This window comes from Carcharodon carcharias, chromosome 7 (assembly GCF_017639515.1).
Source record: "Carcharodon carcharias isolate sCarCar2 chromosome 7, sCarCar2.pri, whole genome shotgun sequence".
Taxonomy (NCBI): Eukaryota; Metazoa; Chordata; class Chondrichthyes; order Lamniformes; family Lamnidae; genus Carcharodon; species Carcharodon carcharias.
This window is the reverse complement of record NC_054473.1, coordinates 87,138,650-87,158,868: the sequence shown is the minus strand read 5'-3', so window position 1 is coordinate 87,158,868 and position 20,219 is coordinate 87,138,650. Positions and strand designations below refer to the sequence as shown.

The 20,219-nt window shown below is 42.5% G+C and overlaps 1 protein-coding gene across 1 annotated transcript in view; it reads right to left on the bottom strand.

Moving 5' to 3' along the window:
* The window catches only part of cacna2d2a (calcium channel, voltage-dependent, alpha 2/delta subunit 2a), a 758,554-nt gene that overhangs the window by 155,197 nt on the left and 583,138 nt on the right, over window positions 1-20,219 (bottom strand). Inside the window, exons 17-19 of the mRNA XM_041191642.1 lie at window positions 10,662-10,736; window positions 10,011-10,082; window positions 698-769 (exon numbers count right to left, since the gene is read on the bottom strand). Coding sequence (XP_041047576.1) covers window positions 698-769; window positions 10,011-10,082; window positions 10,662-10,736 — 219 coding nt within the window. The remainder of the gene's footprint in view (window positions 1-697; window positions 770-10,010; window positions 10,083-10,661; window positions 10,737-20,219) is intronic.

Sequence of the window (20,219 nt, the reverse complement as noted above, 5' to 3'; positions counted from 1 at the left end):
CCGCAGGGCAGCCCTTGCCCCTCCCCACCCAAGTTGCCTTAACTGCAGGGCAACTCTTGTCCCCAACTCCCGAAGTCACCTCAAATGCAGGGCAACCCTTGCACCACCACCCCCACCAGACAAATGCGCTTCCACCACAGGCAGCCACCCCCAACATGCCACAACATTGAAGTCCAACAGGTGACCCAGGCGTGCACTGTGCAACGTTACTGTGTACTGAGTTCCCCTCAAAGTGCAGCCCACCAAGTGCACGCCTAGTATATGATGTTGTGAAACATCTCGGCATGCAATCACGCCTACATGGGCGGACGATCCATTGGTGGGGACAATTCCAGTGGGCTGGGTTTATAATGATATGCAGATGTAATACAATGGGGTTCCCAATGTCCGATGGCAGGAAATGCAGCCCACCATTAGCGGGTGGAGCGGGCAATTGCAAACTGTTTTCACGACGCCATGAAACCGATTTTTAGTCTTCTCACCATATTGTCTGCTCACGCCACCAAACACGACTGATGCTAGCGGGCACGGAAAATCCCAGCCTGTATCTTTGCACTGGGATGTTATTCATTCCTACAGTCGGATAAGGCCATTTCATGAATTTTGGGGTATGGTCTTAGTTTGATCTTCACCATAAGTTGTTTATGAAGAAACCGTCAAGCTACAGAGAAGTCCATACAAATGGTGATCCACTTACCTCATCCAGGGATTTGAGTAGAGTTATGAAGGCACTTTTCCCACTCTTCTTATCAATCATGATTTTCCGGATCTGCATAACAGTGGTGAATATGGAAAACAAAAAGAAAATGACAGCACATGAAACTAATCTTTCTTTTCAATGTGATGGAAGGAAGTGTGCATTCATTGAAGGGGATGGCTCCTGCTAGCCTTAAAAGTGTCATACAAGTGGGATGAATTAATTCTGAATTAGTGATGAACCTGAACCTGCCAATCCCAACCTTTACCTGTGATTCACACAAAGCTTCTTTGCCCAATATTAACCTGATGGAGACAAGCGGAATCAGGACTAAAATAGAAAATAGGAAATACTTATCAAAATGTATTTGGATTACAGTGTCTTAGAATGACTTGATTGAAAAAAGATGAGAGCAACTGACAATTTGTTGCTATATCATCAGTACTGGAGGGAGGAGAATCCTGTCAGATCTTGTACATCTCCAATATTACTGAAAGGATATAGAGGCACTGGAAAATGTGCAATAAAGATTTACAAGGATAGTACCAGAACTGGGGTTTGATAAGGTAGATGGAGAGAAGATGAATCTACTTATGGAGAAGATCAAAACTTGGGGACATAAATATAGGATAGTCACTAATAAATCCAATAGGGAACTTAGCAGAAATTTCTCTACCCGTACAGTGCGAGAATGTGGAACATTCTACAAGTTTATAAAAAGGAAGCTAAATGGTAGTTCCTTAGAGGATGAGATTGGGGAATTAATAATGATAAATAAGGGAATGGCAGAAACTTTGAACAAGCATTTTGTATCACTCTTCAAGGTAGAAGACACAAAAGGCATCCCAAAAATAGTTGAAAACAAGGGGCAAAAGGAGGGAGGTACTTAATACAATCACTATAATTAGAGAAAAAGTACTAGGTAGACTAATAGGATGAAGGACGAATAAGTCCCCTGGACCTGATGGCCTGCATTCTTAAAAGAAATAGTTGCAGTGATAGTGGAGGCATTTGTTGTAATGTTCCAAAATTCCCTAGGTTTTGTAAAGGTCCCAGAAGATTGGAAAACCACAAATCTAACACTTATGTTGATGAGAGGAGGGAGACAGAAAGCAGGAAACTATAGGCCAGTTAGCCTAACATCTGTCATTGGGAAAATGCTTGAATCATTATTGAGGAGGTAGTAGCAGGACATTTAGAAAATCATGATACAATCAGACAGAGTCAACATGGTTTTATGAAAATGAAATCATGTTTGTCAAATTTATTAGAGTTCGTTGAGGATGTAACAACAGAGTTGATAAAGGGGAACCAGCAGATGCAGTGTATTTGGGTTTCCAAAAGGCATTCAATAACGTGTCAGATAAAAAATTAGTTCACAAGATAAGGGCTCATGGTGTTGGGGGTAATATATTAGCATGGATTGGCTAACTAACAGGAAAGGGAGAGCAAGGGAAAATGGGCCACTGTCAGTTTGGTAAACTGTAACAGTGGGGTGCCACAGGAATCAATGCTGCAACCTCTTCTAGTTACAATCTATATTAATGATTTTGATGAAGGGACCAAGCGTACTACAACCAAATTTGCTAACGATACAAAGATTGATAGGAAAGCAAGTTGTGAGGAGGGTACAAAGAGTCTGCTAGGGGATATAGATAAGTTAAATAAGTGGGTAAAAAGTTTGGCAGATGGAGTATAGCGTGGGAAAATATTGGACTGTCCACTTTGGCAGGAAGAAGAGAAAAGCAGAATATCATTTAAGTCGACAGAGACTGCAGAATGTTATGGTACAGAGGGATCCAGGTATCCTTGTACATGAATCACAAAAAGCTGGTATACAGGTACAGTAAGCAATTAGGATGGCAATAAAGCAAGGGGGATGGAGCATAAGTTGGAAAGTCTCACTACAACTGTACAGGGCATTAGTGGGACTGTACTTAGTGTACTATGAACTGTTTTGGTCTCCTTACTTAAGGAGCGATTTACTTGCATTGGAGGCATTTCAGGGAAGGTTCATGTTGTGTGAGGTGGCCAGGTTGGTACTATTAATAGAGTTGATCAGCAGACACTTATTTGGTGGAGAACTTCTAGTTTATTTACAAAGGTACTCAGCAGCAATTACATGTGTGCTTTCACTTCAAAATCTATCTCTACACTACTGACTACTGAGGTAGCCCGCACTACTCTCCTATTGGGCGCTAAAGATCATGTGATCTTCCTTAACAAGCATTCTTCTTAAAGGTATATTACACATCAAATAAAACCGTAATTACCACATCCCTCTCCTTCACTCGGATATACATTTTATATTTACAAGTACAATTTTCTCAAGACAGCAAAATATTTACACTGATAAGTAATTTACAAATTCAGTCTTTCTGGGGGTTTCCTTATGCATGTAGAGCGGCTCAGCTTCTATGACTGTCAGGAACCCCCTTTTCTGGAGTTGCCTGAACATCAGGTGCTTTGGTGGGCACTTGCAGTTCTGTATCCTCAACTTTTAGAGGAACATCAGACATGTCTGTACTGGGCTGAGTACTCTCAACAGGAAACACTGTCCCAGTCGTGAACACTGGTGGAACCAATTCTTGGTGATTTGTTTCTCTCTTCCTTAAACAGTCCACAAGTTTCTGTGTGACTCGGCCTCCCACCACCATGTGGTAAGAATAGAGGTGCAGTCACTGCATTGATTTCACTGGGTAACCAATTTGGTCCTTCTCCAAAGTTTTTCACCTATACAGTCTCTCCCGCAGTAAATTTCCTCTCATGACTGTCAGTCGTGTCTAGTTTTCTGGCTTCCCTGACTCCTTTCTACCTTCCCCTCTAAATTCGCATTATTAAACTCAATCTCGTCCTGAGACGGCATTTAATCAATGATTCTGCAGGTGTGACACCTGTTGTTGTGTGAGGGGTTGTCCTATAATGGAAAAGAAGGCGTGCTAGCTTGGTTGCTAAGGAATCTCCAGTTACCTTCTTCGTGCCTGCCTTGAATGTTTGAACCACCCTTTCAGCCAATCCATTTGAGGAATGGTGGTATGGTGAAATTTTTACATGAGTGATACCGTTGAGGCTGATAAACCGTTGAAGCTCAGCACTTATAAATGCTGTGCCATTATCAGAAACGACTACTTCTGTAGTCTGTTAATGACAAAACTTTGACATAACTTCTCAATTGTAGCAGAGGACATTGGTGACTTCACCTCATATATGTCCATCCATTTTGAGTGGGCATTGACAGTGAGCAGAAACATTGTTCCCAAGAAAGGTCCCACATAGTCAACGTGTAACTGCACCAATGGTCTCCCTGGCCACTCCCAAGAGTGTAATGGAGCTGTTGAAGGCAATTTTTGCAGTTGCTGACATTGCACACAATTCTTCACCAAACTCTCTATTTCACCATCCATCCCAGGCCACCATTGGTAGCTGCGAGCTATGGTTTTCACTTGGGATATTCCTGGGTGTGCACCGGGTAGTTCAATTAAAAATGGCTCCCTTCCCTTTGGAGGTACTATCACTTATGCTCCCCACAATAAGATGCTATCCTGGCTGGTTATTTTATGTCTTCTGTTGAAGTACGGTTTCATTTCATCAGATACAGGCTCTTATGGCTAACCATGAAGCACTTGTTCTCATACTTAAGATAGGACTGGGTCCTGACTTGTCCAGGACAGTCTCTGATCTGTCGACCGCATACCGGCGAGGAAGCTAAGAAATTTAACAATAAAACAAGTTCCTGTGGAACTGGGACATGCTCATCATTTTCTTGTAAAGGCAAACGACTTGACTTCCGGGCCTACATACAAAAGTGTACTCGTATGCTGCCAGGATTAAAGACCGTCGTTGTATTTTTGCCGAGGCCAAGGGTGGTAATAGTCTTGTCCTTACTGAACAATCCTAGCATTGGCTTGGGGTCTGAGACAATTGTAAAATAGTGGCCCTGTACGTATTGGTAAAATTTCTTGACACCAAAGATGATTGAGGGGTCTTCTTTTTCTATCTGTGAGTATCCCGTTTCCGCTGTGGTGGGCGTTCTTGATACGAAACCTAAAGGCCTTTCCGTGCCATCGCCCTCTGTTGGGAGAGCATTGCCCCCACTCCGTAGGGGGACGTGTCACATAGCAACACCAATTCTTTCTTCTGGTCATAATGTACCAATAAGTTGGCTGAGTGCAACAATTGTTTCACCTTGATGAAAGCTTCTTTCTGGGGCACCTGCCAAGACCAACATTGGTTCTCTTTGAGTAGTTAATGTAAGGGGGCCAGTTCTGTGGACAAATTGGGTAAGAACCGCCAATAATAATTGATAATTTCTAGGAATGATTTGAGTTCTGAGGTGTTCTTTGGCACAGGTGCCTCTCTTATGGCTCTCACTTTCTCCTCAACTAGGTGAAGGCCCTGTGAATCTACCCGGTGACCTAAATAGATTACCTCCCTTGCTAAGAACCTGCACTTTTCTTTTTTTAAACTCACTTCAGCTTGCAAGAAACATTTTAAGACTTCTTCTGAGTTTTCCAAATGCTCCTTTTCAGTGAATCCTGTCACCAAAACATCATCTAAATAGATGACAACCATGTTCTCTGGAAGATGGCGCAAGCTGAGGAGATGCCGAAAGGCAATCGAGTATATTGGTACAACCCACTGCGGGTATTAATTACGACAAATTCCCGGGAGGCCTTCTCTAACTCTAGCTGTTGATAAGTGTGACTTATATCAAGCTTCATGTAGGTGGTTCCACCTGCCAACTTGGCATGCAGGTCTTCAATTTTTGATATGGAGTGTCTGTCTAGCTTAGCTACTTTATTAACCATCCATATGTAGTCTCCATAAATTCGGATGCTTTGGTCGGGTTTAAGGGTGGGGACTATGGGTGCTGCCCATTGTGAGAGCTGCACAGATTGTATAATGCCCAGTATTTCAAGTATGTCTAGTTGGGTGTTGACCTTTTTTCGCAGTGCATAAGATACTGGTCTCGCCTTCATGAATTGGGGGTTTGCCTCTGGATTCACATGAATTTTTGCTGCAGCCCCTGGATCTTTCCAAGTTCATCCTTCAAGACTGTGGCATACTTTCAAAGTAGCTCTGGGAACCCACTTGTTCTCAACTGGAAAATTTAAGCCCATTCCAACTTAATCTCCTTTAGCCAGTTTCACCCCAGGAGGCTTGGCCCCTCATCTGCTACCACCATCAAGGGTAGCTTTGCCAACTGGTTTCCATAATGGACAGTTACTCTCCTTATGCCCCTGATTTGAATGTCTTCACCTGTGTATGTTTTTAATTGGGCCATTGTTTCTTTTAAATTAATGTCCCCCATTATTCAGATATCTGAAAGTATGTTCCCCAACTACTGAAATGGAAGGTCTGCCATTCACTTTCACTGTTACAAATATTGGTTCTGTCTTTCCAACCTCAAATTAAACAATGAGTAAATATCTGCATTTGTTGTTTCAGGCACTTCTACATTGTAGATCTGACTGGGTTTTCTCTTTTGTTTAAAAGCCTGCTTGAATCTTTCCTTGCATTGTCTCATTATATGTCCATTTCTGTGACAAAAATAACATCCAATTTTTTTAAACTGCCAATCATTAAAAGACTGCTTGTTTCCACCTCTATTGAAATTCTTCCTTGTTTTGCTGCTAAGTCATTTTTTCTCATTTACCAGCTAGCAGGGTCTGTTTCCCGCTTTGAAGTAGAGTCTTATATTTTTGTTCCCTTTTTGGCTGGGATTTCCCGTCTGATATGGAGGACAGAGCCATTTTATGCCCCTTGTATGGCTTATGAATCTCTTGCTGACCTCTCCACAGCCAGTGCTATCTCTAGCGCCTTCTTGAAATTCAAATCCGCTTCAAACAGCAATCTCTTCTGAATTGTGTCTTCATTCACACCACACACTAAATGATCTCTGAGCATGTCATTCAGAGATGTACCAAACTCTGTGTTCCGTGAACTACTTCAAACTTGGCACAGTTGCCACGTGGAACTGTCTCCTCCGGGGCTCTATTTCTATTAAACTTGAACCTTGCATCATTACTGAGGGCTTTGGTTGATAATGACTCTTCATGAGGTTCACCAATTCATCAAAGTTTTTTGAATCTGGGGCACTGGGTGCCATCAAACTTCGAATCAAGCCATAGGTTTTATTCCCACATGTACTTAAAAGGATCGCTCATCTCTTCTCTTCCCCCGTAATCTCGTTTACTTAGGAAAAGAATGTGAGGCGTTCAATATAATGAGACCAATCATCCATGGCTGGATCGAAAGGATCAATTCTTCTGAATGGCGGCAGTATTCTTCAAGTTGAACAGGACTTCTACTTACAATTACTGTGCGAGGCACAGTGCCAATTTCGTTTCACTTGATTTCTTCTGTTAAACTTGTTTATCCTCGTCACCAGTTTATTGTGAGAGGTGCCGATTTGGTATTATTGATAGAGTTGATCAGCACTTCTTTGGTGGAAAACTTCTAGCTTATTTACAAAGCTTATTTACAGCAGCAGCTAACACATGTGCTTTCACTTCAAACTCTATCTCTACACTACTAACCACCGACGTCACCCGCACTACTCTCCAATTGGGCAGAAAGATCATGTGATCTTCCTTAACATGTATTCTTCTTAAAGGTACATCACACATCAAATAAAACCATAATTACCACAGTTCACTAGGTTAATTCCTGGGTTAAAGGTTTTTTCTTATGAGGAAAGGTTGAATGGGTTGGGCCTGTACTCATTTGAGTTTAGAAGAATGAGAGGTGACCTTATTGAAATGTAAGGGGACTTAACAGAGTGGATGCTGAGAGGATGTTTCCGCTCGTGGAGGAATCTAGAACTTTTTAGCACAGTTTCAAAATAAAAGGTCTCCCATTTAAGAAAGGGATGAGGAGGAATTTGTTCTTTCAGAGGGCCGTTTGTCTGTGGAATTCTCTTCCACAGAAGGTAGTGGAGTTAAAACCACAAACAGATCAGCCCTGCTCTTATTGAATGGTGGAGCAGGGTCAAGAGCTCCAATGACATACTCCTGCTCCTATTTTTGATGGTCTTACAGAACTTGCATGGAGTAACAGAAGTGAATAGGATAGATGCATTTAAGGGAAAGCTAAGTGAACTCATGAGGGAGAAAGGAACAGAAGGACTGCTGACAGGACAGGATTCAAAATTCAAGGGGACAACAGGCAAATTCACCTTTGAAAGCCTCCAAAAATTCAATCACTGAGGCGACTAATGAAACAAAAGTTGCTGTGATGTGTGAAAGAGACAGGATCTGTGAGGGGCTGCTCCTCCAATTACAGATTCTGCCTCTCCCATGCTAGTGCACCAGCTCCTCCAATTATAGGTTTTCTCTCTCCTGGTCCTGCTTCTGACTCTATCCAACAGTAACCAGTCCTTTCACAGGTCCTGTGGGTGGTTCTGAAAAGAGCCTTTTGATTGTTAGATTTACACTTTGCTCATTCTGTGCTGGACTAGTGGTACTCAGTAATAGAGGAGGCATTACCTTCTTCAGGCCCTGAGACCCTCGCTCTCACTCCGAATTCCAATCTATCCCCTCTCCTTCTGATAGTAAAATAGGGTGGGCTTTCCCAAGCTCCAGGCCGATCCCGAACCTCTGTTTAAACTCGTCCCTCAGTCCTGACTCCCAAACAAGGGATTGACAATGGGAGCAATTTGTAACAGCTTTGCAAAGGGACCCAAACACCATAAGCCTAGTAGTAAAAACAAAAAAACTGCGGATGCTGGAAATCCAAAACAAAAACAGAATTACCTGGAAAAACTCAGCAGGTCTGGCAGCATCGGCGGAGAAGAAAAGAGTTGACGTTTCGAGTCCTTGTCGAAGGGTCATGAGGACTCGAAACGTCAACTCTTTTCTTCTCCGCCGATGCTGCCAGACCTGCTGAGTTTTTCCAGGTAATTCTGTTTTTGTTTTGGATAAGCCTAGTAGTATTGTGTGCCTACAGCAACTTTACACCCCAGCAGAACTATCATTTCCAAAAGCCATAGCTAACATCATCAGCCTTAATAATGATTCAAGCTAAAAAAATGTAAAAATTTATATACAGTCTTTGGTATATGAACTACTTTATTATGTAATGAAATAAATCCTCAAAATATTTAACACAAATACAGAAGGTAATGAAGCTAGGTGACTGTATTACCTAGTAAAGAAGTTAGTGATAATGAAAAAGGAGTCCCTTAAAATCAAAAAGTAGCTCGCGAGAAAATCACTAGAAGAGCCTTCAAAAACAATATTCTGACTCCTTTGACAGGGTTAGGTGAACAGGGGTAGGTGGAGGCTCAAGTGGAGCATTAAAACTGGTATAGACCAGCTAGAATGAATGGTCTGTATCTATGCTGTAAAATCCTATGATTTTCTTTGTCCTGCCATTTGCAGTTGTGATACTAATCTCCAAAATACAGGAGCCAATTCCCAGTCAATATGGGTGATCAGTGACAACATCATCCTGGTCAACATGGTTAAACATTCACTCCCTCTACTACTGATGTAAAGGCTTGGCCTAAATAGCCAAGTGGTTATGGTTCTGGGTTTGTAACCCCAAGATCGAGAGTTCAAATCTTACAACAGCAAACTATGAAACAATGTAACTTCATCTGAAACAGATGGAAACGGGTTTGTACTCGAAAGAGTTACTACTGATGTAAAGAGGTAGCAGTGCGTGCCATCTACAAGATGCACTGCAGGAACTCACCAACACTCCTTTGGCAGCACCTTCCAAGCCCGCGACCTCTAACACTTAGAAGGATAAGGGCAGCAGATGCATGGGAACACTACCACCTGCAAGTTCCCTTCCAAGTCACATGCCATCCTGACTTGGAACTATTTCTCTGTTTGTTCACTGTCACTAAGTTAAAATCCTGGAACTCCCTCCCTAACAGCACTGTGGGTGTTCCTACACCACATGAACTACAGCAGTTCAAGAACGCAGCTCACCACCTTCTCAAGGGCAATTAGGGATGGACAATAAATGCTGGCCTATCCAGCGGTGCCCATATCCTGTGAATGAATAATTTTTAAAAACACAGCACGTTGGACTTTGTTCAAGGTAAGAGCCTATCAGAAAAAAGTCTCACATCATCACATCAGAGGACGAAGGAGGAGTCATCAAACTTAGAGCTCTCTCAATGCTTGTGTCCTTTTGAGAGCAGGGCACCAATAATGCTTTGATAAAATAGTGGAAAAAATGGACTCCTGATGCCTTAAAGGAACAGCTGACTGTCTTCTAGGGATGATGGTATGTGAAGGCTGAATGAAAGTCCTGAGGTTATTATACACTTTTAATTTCCACTGAAGAGGCTACTCCTTACCTGTTCCTTGTTTTCATCCTCCAGCTCAGCATCCAGGAAATCCAGAGTCACTGGCTCCCGGAAATTTATAATCTAGAGATGAAAACCAGAAGAAGGGGACACATGACATAGCATTGAAAGCCATCATCAGCAAGATTTAAAAGTGAACAGATTTCTACTATCTTGCCCAAAGACTTACTACTGTGGTTTATTCCAAGATTTATATATGTAACCTTGCCAATGTGTGAATAAATCTTGGATTAGAACATTTTTTACCGTCTTAAGTGTTGGGCGGTAACAATATCAGGAGCCAGTAACAAGCATTAATCACATGGAAAGCATCATTATCTTTACACTGCCATCTGTGGCTTTCTGTAGAAACCCATCTGTGGAAAAGATTACTGATGATGGATACCCTCCCCTTACCTCCTCACTCCAGTTGTGAAAGGGTTATTTAATTCGAATATCTACCCCAGCTAGGGACAGCGGATAGAAGGTGAGTCCCCATGATAGAATAATCAGACAAAGACTCTGGATGAAGTCCAGGATTGTAATTTCTGGTTATTAACACATTATCCAAGTGGGTAAATGGTTAAGATGCTCACAGAACATCACACCTGAGCTGAAGGGTTGTTACAGACATTGGGATGAATTGGCGCTGAAATCTCTTACCTTTGGCTGTAGGTTGGGGTGCAACAGGACATATCCATTTGGGTCAATGGCGAAAAAGTATCCATTGGCACCTAACTGTGAGGAGGAAACAACACAGAATATTAATGAGAAATTCTAGCAGAAATTTTAATACAAAATTAAATAGGGCACAGAGGCTCTTTTCTGCATCTGGTTTATTTTCAGATGTCAATGGTGTATAACAAAAATACAGCCGTGATATTAAAAGACCTGAATACCCTATATGTCCCAAATACAGAGAAAAACATAGTGCTAAGGGTAGGGATATCGGATAAATAGGAATATCCCATATATGTGCATAAGAGGACTTTCTCGATCAATATGTTTCTAGTCCAACAAAGAACGAAGCAATGTTGGATCTAGTTCTGGGAAATGAAATATTGCAAGTGGAGCATGTTACAGATGGAGTTCATCTAGCTAACAATGATCATATCATAATATGGTCCACAGCAATTATGCAAACAGATCAGAAAATATCAATGGTAAAAATGCATAATTGGGGAAGAGTTTGCAGCATCAAAGAGTTGTGTTGAAGATAAAATAATTTGTTTGAATTTCTGTTTGAACCATCCTAAAGCATGCCACATTGCCATAGAGATAGTGATTCAAGGTGAAGCCTTGATTAGAAGGTTCTTTTGTTTAAGCTATCTGTGCATATCTGCTGACAGAAGCAAGCAGCTTGGTTTGGGAACAACAGGGGCAATTTCAGATTTGGTCTTGTGTACTCTGCAATTCACTGAGTGGGGGGAGCCTGAGGAATGAATGTTAATCAAATCTGCATTTAAGCAATGAAAATACCAACTTTATCATTTATCACATGGAATGTGGGTGGGAGCTCAAGCTCAGATTGTAATTCATGAAGAGGAAAGACGGTAGAAGGTTTGCCTAGTTTGAAACTGGAGGAAGAACTCTGCAATGATCCCCACAGAGCCTTGTGGCAGAAAGCAGTCAGCTTGATAAGTTAGCTTGGAAAGAGCAGAAGCTGTGGGAACAGAGTGGGAAAAGTAGTCTATGTGTGTCCAAAGCCAGGACAAGGTGCTGAAGGGTCCACAGTCTTGAGGTCTGTAAAGGAAAATTGGATGATTGCTTAGCCAAAAGTTAATGGAAGAAACTCCTTGAAATTTGTACTCTTGAAATAGCTGGAATACTAAGGAGAATTAAAGTAAATACGAGAGGGCAATGGCATACTTTTGGGTTGGTCCCAAGGAAAAGTGAATGAATTTTCAAGAATTCAGATGGGGGGTTGGGTAGGATGTGGTGGAGAAGCAACAATTTGAATCAAGTTTATAGTATAAGCCTTTAAAAACTACAGTGTTGTTAGTGTGCTTGCTTTGCTTAATTTCTCTTTGTATATACAATAAAGTTTGTTTTTGTTTAAAAACATAAAATCTTGTGGTGTAGTTCTGGTTAATTGCTGTGTATTCAGATTTATTCTTTAAATGTTAACAGTCCCTAACAGGATCGTAACAGAAGGCATTCAGTGAAGAGATAATTCAGGTACAATCTAGGCAGATTCCATTTAAAGTAAAAGTAGGACACTCAAAGTTAATGTGTCCTAGATGAGAATGGAAATAAAAGTTAAAATAAAACAGAAAAGAAGTTTAGACAAACATCAGGAGCCAGGTTTAAATAATAACCAAGAAGATTATGGAAGGAAATTGAAAAAGTTACTACTACAGGAGGCAAAGAGAAGTTACATGAAAAAATGAGCAGGCAACATTAAAATGAAGCTTAAAACATTTTATGAAAATATTTTACATTAAGTTTAACTGGTCAGCTCGGGAAATAGGCTTATTAAAGAGCCAAAAGTAAATCTTCATGTGAAGGCAATGGGCATAGCTAAAGTATTAAATAAATACTTCACATCTGTTTTCACAAAAGAAGTGGATGATGTAAAGGTTACACTAAAACAGAAGGGGGAAGTTATGGGTAGGATAGTAATAGATAGAGATACTAAATAAACATCATTACTGCAACTTGGTATGTCACCTGGTCCAGACGCAATGCATCCTAGGTTGCTGAAAGAAGCAATGGTACAAATAGCATAGGGGGATTTTCACAGCTTTGCAATTTTCATTGGATACAGGAATCTTGGAGGTTGCAAATGTTATCCCGTTATTCCAAGGGGAGAGGGATAAACGGGGGACGAAATTTCATGATCCTGTCGTAGCGGGGCTGGGGCTGGAAAATGTAGCGGGCTGTTCAAAACTTTAATGACTTTGGCAGGACCAGAAGATCCCGCCAGTGGGGGATGTCCGTAAAATTCTGCCCCATGAAATTACAGGGCAGTCAGCTTGACCTCAATGGTGAGAAAGTTATTGGAAACCATGACCAAGAACAAAATAAACTTGCATTTGGAACGACATGGATTAATCATGGAGAACCAGCATGGATTTGTTAAGACAAATTTTGTCTGGTTAACTTGACTGAATTCTTTGATGAGGTAACGGAGATGGTGACAAAGGTAATGCAGTAGATGCGATAAATATGAACTTTTAGAACGCTTTTGACAAAGTTTCCCACAAGAATCTATCTCCACTTGGAGAGGAAAGGCTTGATCAGGGATAGTCAGCATGGCTTGTCAGATGGAGGTCATGCCTAACAAATTTGATTGAATTTTTTGAGGAGGTGACCAGGTTTATTGATGAGGGTCATGCAGTTGATGTAGTTTATATGGATTTCAGCAAAGCCTTTGAAAAGGTCCCACATGGGAGACTTATAGAGAAGGCAAATGCACATGGGAATACAAGGTAATTTGATAAGGTAGATTCAAAATTAGCTTAGTTGTAGGAGACAGAGGGTAATGACAGAAGGCTGCTTTAGTGACTGGAAGCCAGTGTCCAGTGGCATACCACAGGGATCTGTGCTGGGTCCCCTATTATTCGTCATTTATATAAACAACATAGATGACTATGTGGGGGGTAGGATTAGTAAGTTTGCGGATGACACAAAGATTGACCGGGTGGTTAACAGTGAGGTTGACTGTCTTGGGCTACAGGAATATATAGACAGGATGGTCAAATGGGAAGATAAGTGGCAGATGGAATTTAACACTGAAAAGTGTGAAGTGATACACTTTGAAATGAGTAATTTGACAAGGAAGTATTTAATGGGCATGACACTAGGAAGTTCTGAGGAACAAAGGGACCTTGGCGTGTGTGTCCACAGATCTCTGAAGGCGGAGGGGCATGTAAGTGGGGTGGTGAAAAAGGCATATGGGACACTTGCCTTTATCAATCGAGGCATAGATTACAAAAATGGGGAGATCATGTTGGAGTTGTATAGAGCCTTGGTGAGGCCACAGTTGGAGTACTGTGTGCAGTTCTGGTCGCCACATTATAGGAAGGATGTGATTACACTGGAGGGGGTGCATAGGAGATTCACCAGGATGTTGCCTGGGATGAATCATTTAAGTTATGAAGAGAGGTTGGGTAGGCTTGGGTTGTTTTCATTGGAGCAGAGAAGACTGAAGGGCGACCTGATCAAGTGAACAAGATTATGAGGGGCATGGACAGGGTGGATAGGGAGCAGCTGTTCCCCTTAGTTGAAGGGTCAGTCACGAGGGGGCATAAGTTCAAGGTGTGGGGCAGGAGGTTTAGGGGAGACATGAGGAAAAACTTTTTTTTCCCCAGAGGGTGGTGACGATCTGGAATGCACTGCCTGGGAGGGTGGTGGAGGCAGGTTACCTCACATCCTTTAAAAAGTACCTGGATGAGCACTTGGCACGTCATAACATTCAAGGCTATGGCCAAGTGCTGGTAAATGGGATTAGGTAGGTAGGTTAGGTGTTTCAGGTGTCCGTGCAGACTCAATGGGCCGAAGGGCCTCTTCTGCACTGTGTGATTCTGTGAGGAGACTTATTAGAAAATGGAAGCCCATGGAATTAAGGCAAAAGTGGTGGGATGGATTCAGTTGCAGGAAGCAAAGGGTGATGGTGGTTGGATGCTTTTCAGAGAGAAATGTGGTTTGCAGTGGTATTTCCTGTGCGTCAGTTTTGAAAACATTAGTCTTTTCAATTCTTGTACAACAACCTAGACTCCAGTGTAGGGAGCAGCTTTCAAAAGTTTGCAGGTGATATGAAACGTTGAAAAATAGTAGATAGTGAGGAAGATTGTTCTAGGTTTCAGGATGACTGAGATAAGATGTTGAAATGGGAAGAAGCATGGCAATTCAGAGAAGTGTGTGAAGTGATGCACTTTGGAAGATTTAACATGGAAAGACGGTATAATATAGAGGCTATATATTTGCTAAGTGCAGATGAGCAGAGATACCTTGGTACACATATAGATAATTTCTTAAAAGTGGCATGGAAAATTAATATGGTGGGGAAAAACCATATAGGCTACTTGGATTTGGTTAGACCTCAGCTGGAGTATTGTGGACAATCTTGGACATAACATTCCAGAAAACATGTATAGGCCTTAAAACAAGTGCAGAAAAGGTTGCCAGGATGCTACCAGGACTGAAGGGCTTCATGGGAGGATGGAAAAGTTAGAATTGTCCTCGTTGGAGCAGAGAAAGTTAAGGGATGATCAAATAGAGATTTTCAAGATAATGAGAGATTTTGATAGAGTAGATAGAGAAAAACTATTGCCCCTGGCGAGTGAGTCAATAATCGGCGGTCATGAAAGATTGAGAGGAGAAATTTTTTCAGCTAGGATCTGGAACATACTGCCTGAAGAGATAGTGGAAGGGAACAGAATAGACATTTTGTGGATGAGAAAATTATGGTTACAGGCAAAAAGTGGAGGTGCGGCACTAAGCAGAATTGATCTGTTAAAGAGCCAGCACAGGCACGACGGATTAAATTCCCTCCTTCTGTGCTGGAAGATTCTATGATCACTACATGAAGGCCAGTTGAGCAGGATCAAATTTAGTCTTGTGGGACTTGGTCTGTAATCTGCAGCTGATGTGTTCGAATTGGTAAGGTAATATCGGAATGAAGAAACCCAGGATGAAATGACCACGCAGTGCAAGCTCTCCAGTGGCAAAGGTCCTCTAAAGTCCTCTTCACTAACATCTTGGGACTTGTGTCAACACTGGGAGAGCTGTCCTACAGACTAGACAAGCAACAGACCGACATAGTCATATTCATTGATTCATAGCTCACAAGACAATATCCCAGATATCGCCATCACCATCCCTGGGTTATGCTCACAGGTAGGACAGACCCACCAGAGGTGGTGGCACAGAGGTATACAGTCGGGACGGAGTGGCCCTGGGAGTCTTCAACATTGACTCTGGACCCCATGAAGGACCCCATGAAGTCTCAAGCATCAGGTCAAACATGGATAAGGAAACCTCTGGTTGATTAACACCTAGCACCCTCACTCAACTGATGAATCAGTACTCCTCCATGTTGAACACCACTTGGAAGAAGCACTGAGGATATCAAACACACAGAATGTTCTCTGAGTAAGAAACTTCAATATTTGTCACCAAGGGTGAGCCGGCTCAGTCCTTAAGGACATAGCTGCTAGACTGGGCATGTGACAGGCGGTGAGAGAACCAACAGAAGGGAAAATCTTACTTGACTTCATCCTCACCAATCACCTGTCGCAGATGCCTTGGTCCATGACAGTAATGATAGGAGTAACCACCACAGTTCTTGTGATGATGAAGTTCCACCTTTACACTGAGGGCACCCTCCGTCATGTAGTGTAGCACTTTCACTGTGCTAAATGGGATAGATTCAGAACAGGTCTACTGGGCATCCATGAGATGCTGTGGGCCATCAACCACAATCCGTAACCTCATGGCCTGGAATATCCCTTACTCTATCATTATCATCAAGCCAGGGGATCAACCCTGGTTCAATGTGCAGTGGGGAAGAACGTACCAGGAACAGCACAAGACTAGAAGTGAGGTGCCTACCTGAAGCTGCAAAACATGTATGCCAAGAGTGGAAGTTGCATGCTATAGACAAAGCCAAGTGATGCCACAACTAATGGATCAGATCAAAGTTCTGAAGTCTTGTCACATTTATACATGAATGATGGTGGACAATTAATCACCTAAGGGGAGCAGCAGGCACCATGCTCAATGATGGCAGAGTCCAGCACATCAATCCAAAAGATAAGGCTGAAGCATTTGCAAACATTTTTAGCCAGAAGTGATGAGTAGATGATCCATCTCAGCCTCCTCATGAAGCACCAGCATCACAGATGCTAGTTTTCAGCCAATCCAATTCACTCCATGTGATATCAAGAAATGACTAAGAATACTGGATACAGCAAAGTCTGACAGCATACCAGCAGTAGCACTGAAGACGTGCTCCAGAGCTAATCGCTCCTCTAAGCATGCTGTTCCAGTACAGCTACAACACTGGCATTGATCTGACAATGTGGAAAATTGCCCAGGTTTATCCTGTTAACAAAAAGCAGCACAAATCCAACCCAGCTAATTACCACCCCATTACTCTACTCTCAATCGTTAGCAAAGTGATGGAGTGATAGAAAGGGTGTTGATAGTGCTATCAAGCGGCACTTCCACAATTTGCTCACTGACACTCAAATTGGGGGTTCCACCGGAACACTCAGCTTCAGACCTCATTAAAGCCTTTGTCCAAACATGGACAAAAGAGCTGAACTCAAAAGGTGAAGTGATTTTAACTGACGTCAAGGCAGCATTTAAACGAGTGTGGCATCAAGGAGTCATAGCAAAACTGAAGTAAATGGAAATCAGGGAGAAAACTCTCCACTGGTTGGAATCATACCTAGCACAAAGGAAAATGGTTGCAGTTGATGGAGGTCAATCAGCTCAGTCCTAGGACATCACTGCAGGAGTTCCTTCAGCTACTTCATCAATGGAGTTCCCTCCATCAGAAGCTACAACACTAGCACATTCCCCAGCAATGTGCAAAATTGTTCACGTATGTACTGTACACAAAAAGCAGGACAAATCCAACACGGCCAATTACCACTCCATCAGTCTACTCTCCATCAGTAAAGTGATGGAAGGAGTCATCAACAGTGCTTTCTATTGTTTAGCAATAACCTGCTCACTGATGTTCAGTTTGGGTCCCGCCAGGGTTATTCAGCTCCTGATCTCATTACGGTCTTGGTTCAAACATGGACAAAAGGGCTGAACAGAGCAGTGGTGAGGTAAGGCATCAAGGCAACATTTGACCTAGCAAAACTGGAGTCAATGGGAATCGGGGGGAAACTCTCTGCTGGTTGGAGTCATACCTAGCACAAAGGAAGATGGTTGTGGTTGTTGGAGGTCAATCATCTCAGTTCCAGGACATCACTGCAGAAGTTCCTCAGGGTAGTGCCCTAGGCCCAACTATCTTCATCTGCTTCATCAATAACCTTCCTTCCATCATAAAGTCAGAACTGTGGATGGTCGCTGATGATTGCACAATGTACAGCACCATTCACGACTCCTCAGATGCTTAAGGAGTCCATGTACAAATGCAGCAAGACCTGGACAGTATCCAGGCTTGGGCTGATAAGTGACAAGAACATTCACAGAATTGTTACAATGCAGAAGGAGGCAATTCTGCCCATCATGTCTGCACTGGCTCTCCTGCCTTTTCCACATAATCTTGCACATTGTTTCTATTTAAATAATCATCCAATGCCCTTTTGAATGCCTCAATCGAACCTGCCTCCAGGCAGTGCATTCCAAATCCTAACTACTTGCCGTGTGGAAAAGTTTTTTCTCACCTCACATTTGCTTCTTTTGCAAAACACTTTAAAACTGGGCCCTCTGGTTCTCGATCTGTTTATGAGCAGGAACAGTTTCTTCCTATCTACTCTGTCCAGACCCCTCATGATTTTGAAAACTTCTTTCAAGTCTCATCTTAACCTTCTCCTCTTCAAGGAAAACAGTCCCAACTTCTCCAATCTTACCTCATAACTGAAGTGTCCCATCCCTGGAACCATTTTCATAAACCTCTTCTACACTATCTCCAATGTGTTCACATCCTTCCTATTGAGTGGCGCCCAGAACTGTACACAATACTTCAGCTGAGGCCTAACCAATGTCTTATATAAGTTCATCAAAACCTCCCTGCTCTTATACTCTATGCCCCTATTAATGAAGCCTGGAATACTGTATGCTTTAGAAATAGCTCTCTCTACCTGTCCTGCCATCTTTAATAACTTATGTACATATACATCCAGGTCTCTCTGCTCCTGCACACCCTTTAGAATAGTATCCTTTATTTTATACTGTCTCTCCATGTTCTTTGTACCAAAGTGCATCACCTCACACTTCTCTGCATTGAACTTCATCTGCCACTTATCTGCCCACTCCACCAATGTGTCAATGTCGTTTTGAAATCTACATTGTCCTCCTCACAGTTTACAATTCTCCCAAGTTTTGTGTCATCTGCAAACTTTGATATTGTCCCCTGCACACCAAGATATAGATCATTTCTATATATCAGGAAAAGTAAGGGACCCAATACCGACCGCTGTCCGAAAAATACCCATTAACCATTTCTCTCTACTTCCTAACCCTCAGCCAATTTTGTATCCATGTTGCTACTGTCCCTTTCATTCCATGACCTATAACTTTCCTCACAAATCTGTTGTGTGGCACTGTATCGAACAGCTTTTGGAAGTCCATGTACACCACATCAGTGCCTTGCCCTCATCAACCATCTCTGTTACCTCTTCAAAAAACTCCAGCAAGTTAGTTAGACATGGTTTTCCTGTAACAAATACAAGCTGACCCTTCCAAATCAATCCACATTTTTCCATGCGACTATTAATTCTATCCTGAATAATCCCGTGAATGAATAAAAGAGGTTTCCCCACCATCAAAGTTAAACTGACTGGTCTGTAATTGCAGGGCAGAATTTTACAACCGTTTTTGAACAAGGGTGTAATGTTTGCAATTCTCCAGTCCTCCGCAACCTCCCCTGAATCCAGGGAACACTAAAATATTATTGCCAGTGCCTCTGCAATTTCCACTTCCTTCAATATTCTTTTTTATTCATTCACGGGATGTGGGCTTCACTGGCTGTGCCAGCATTTATGGTCTATTCCTAGTTGCCCTCGAGAAGGTGGTAGTGAGCTGCCTTCTTGAACTGCTGCAGTCCATGTGATGCAGGTACACTCACAGTGCTGTTAGGAAGGGAGTTCCAGGATTTTGACCCCGCGACAGTGAAGGAACGGCAATATATTTCCAAGTCAGGATGGTGAGTGACTTGGAGGGAACTTCCAGGTAGTGCTGTTCCCATCTATCTGCTGCCCTTGTCCTTCTAGGTAGTAGTGGTCATGGGTTTGAAGGTGCTGCCTAAGGAGCCTTAGTGAATTCCTGCAGTGCATCTTGTAGGTGATACACACTGCTGCTACTGTGCATCAGTGGTGAAGGGAGTGAATGTTTACGGATGTGGTGCCAATCAGGTGGACTGCTTTGTCCTGGATGGTGTCCAGCTTCTTCAGTGTTATAGGAGCTGCACTCATCCAGGCAAGTGGGGAGCATTCCATCACATTCCTGACGTGTGCTTTGTAGATGGTGGACAGGCTTTGGGGAGTCAGGAGGCGAGTTACTTATCACACGATTCCTTGCCTCTGACCTGCTCTTGTA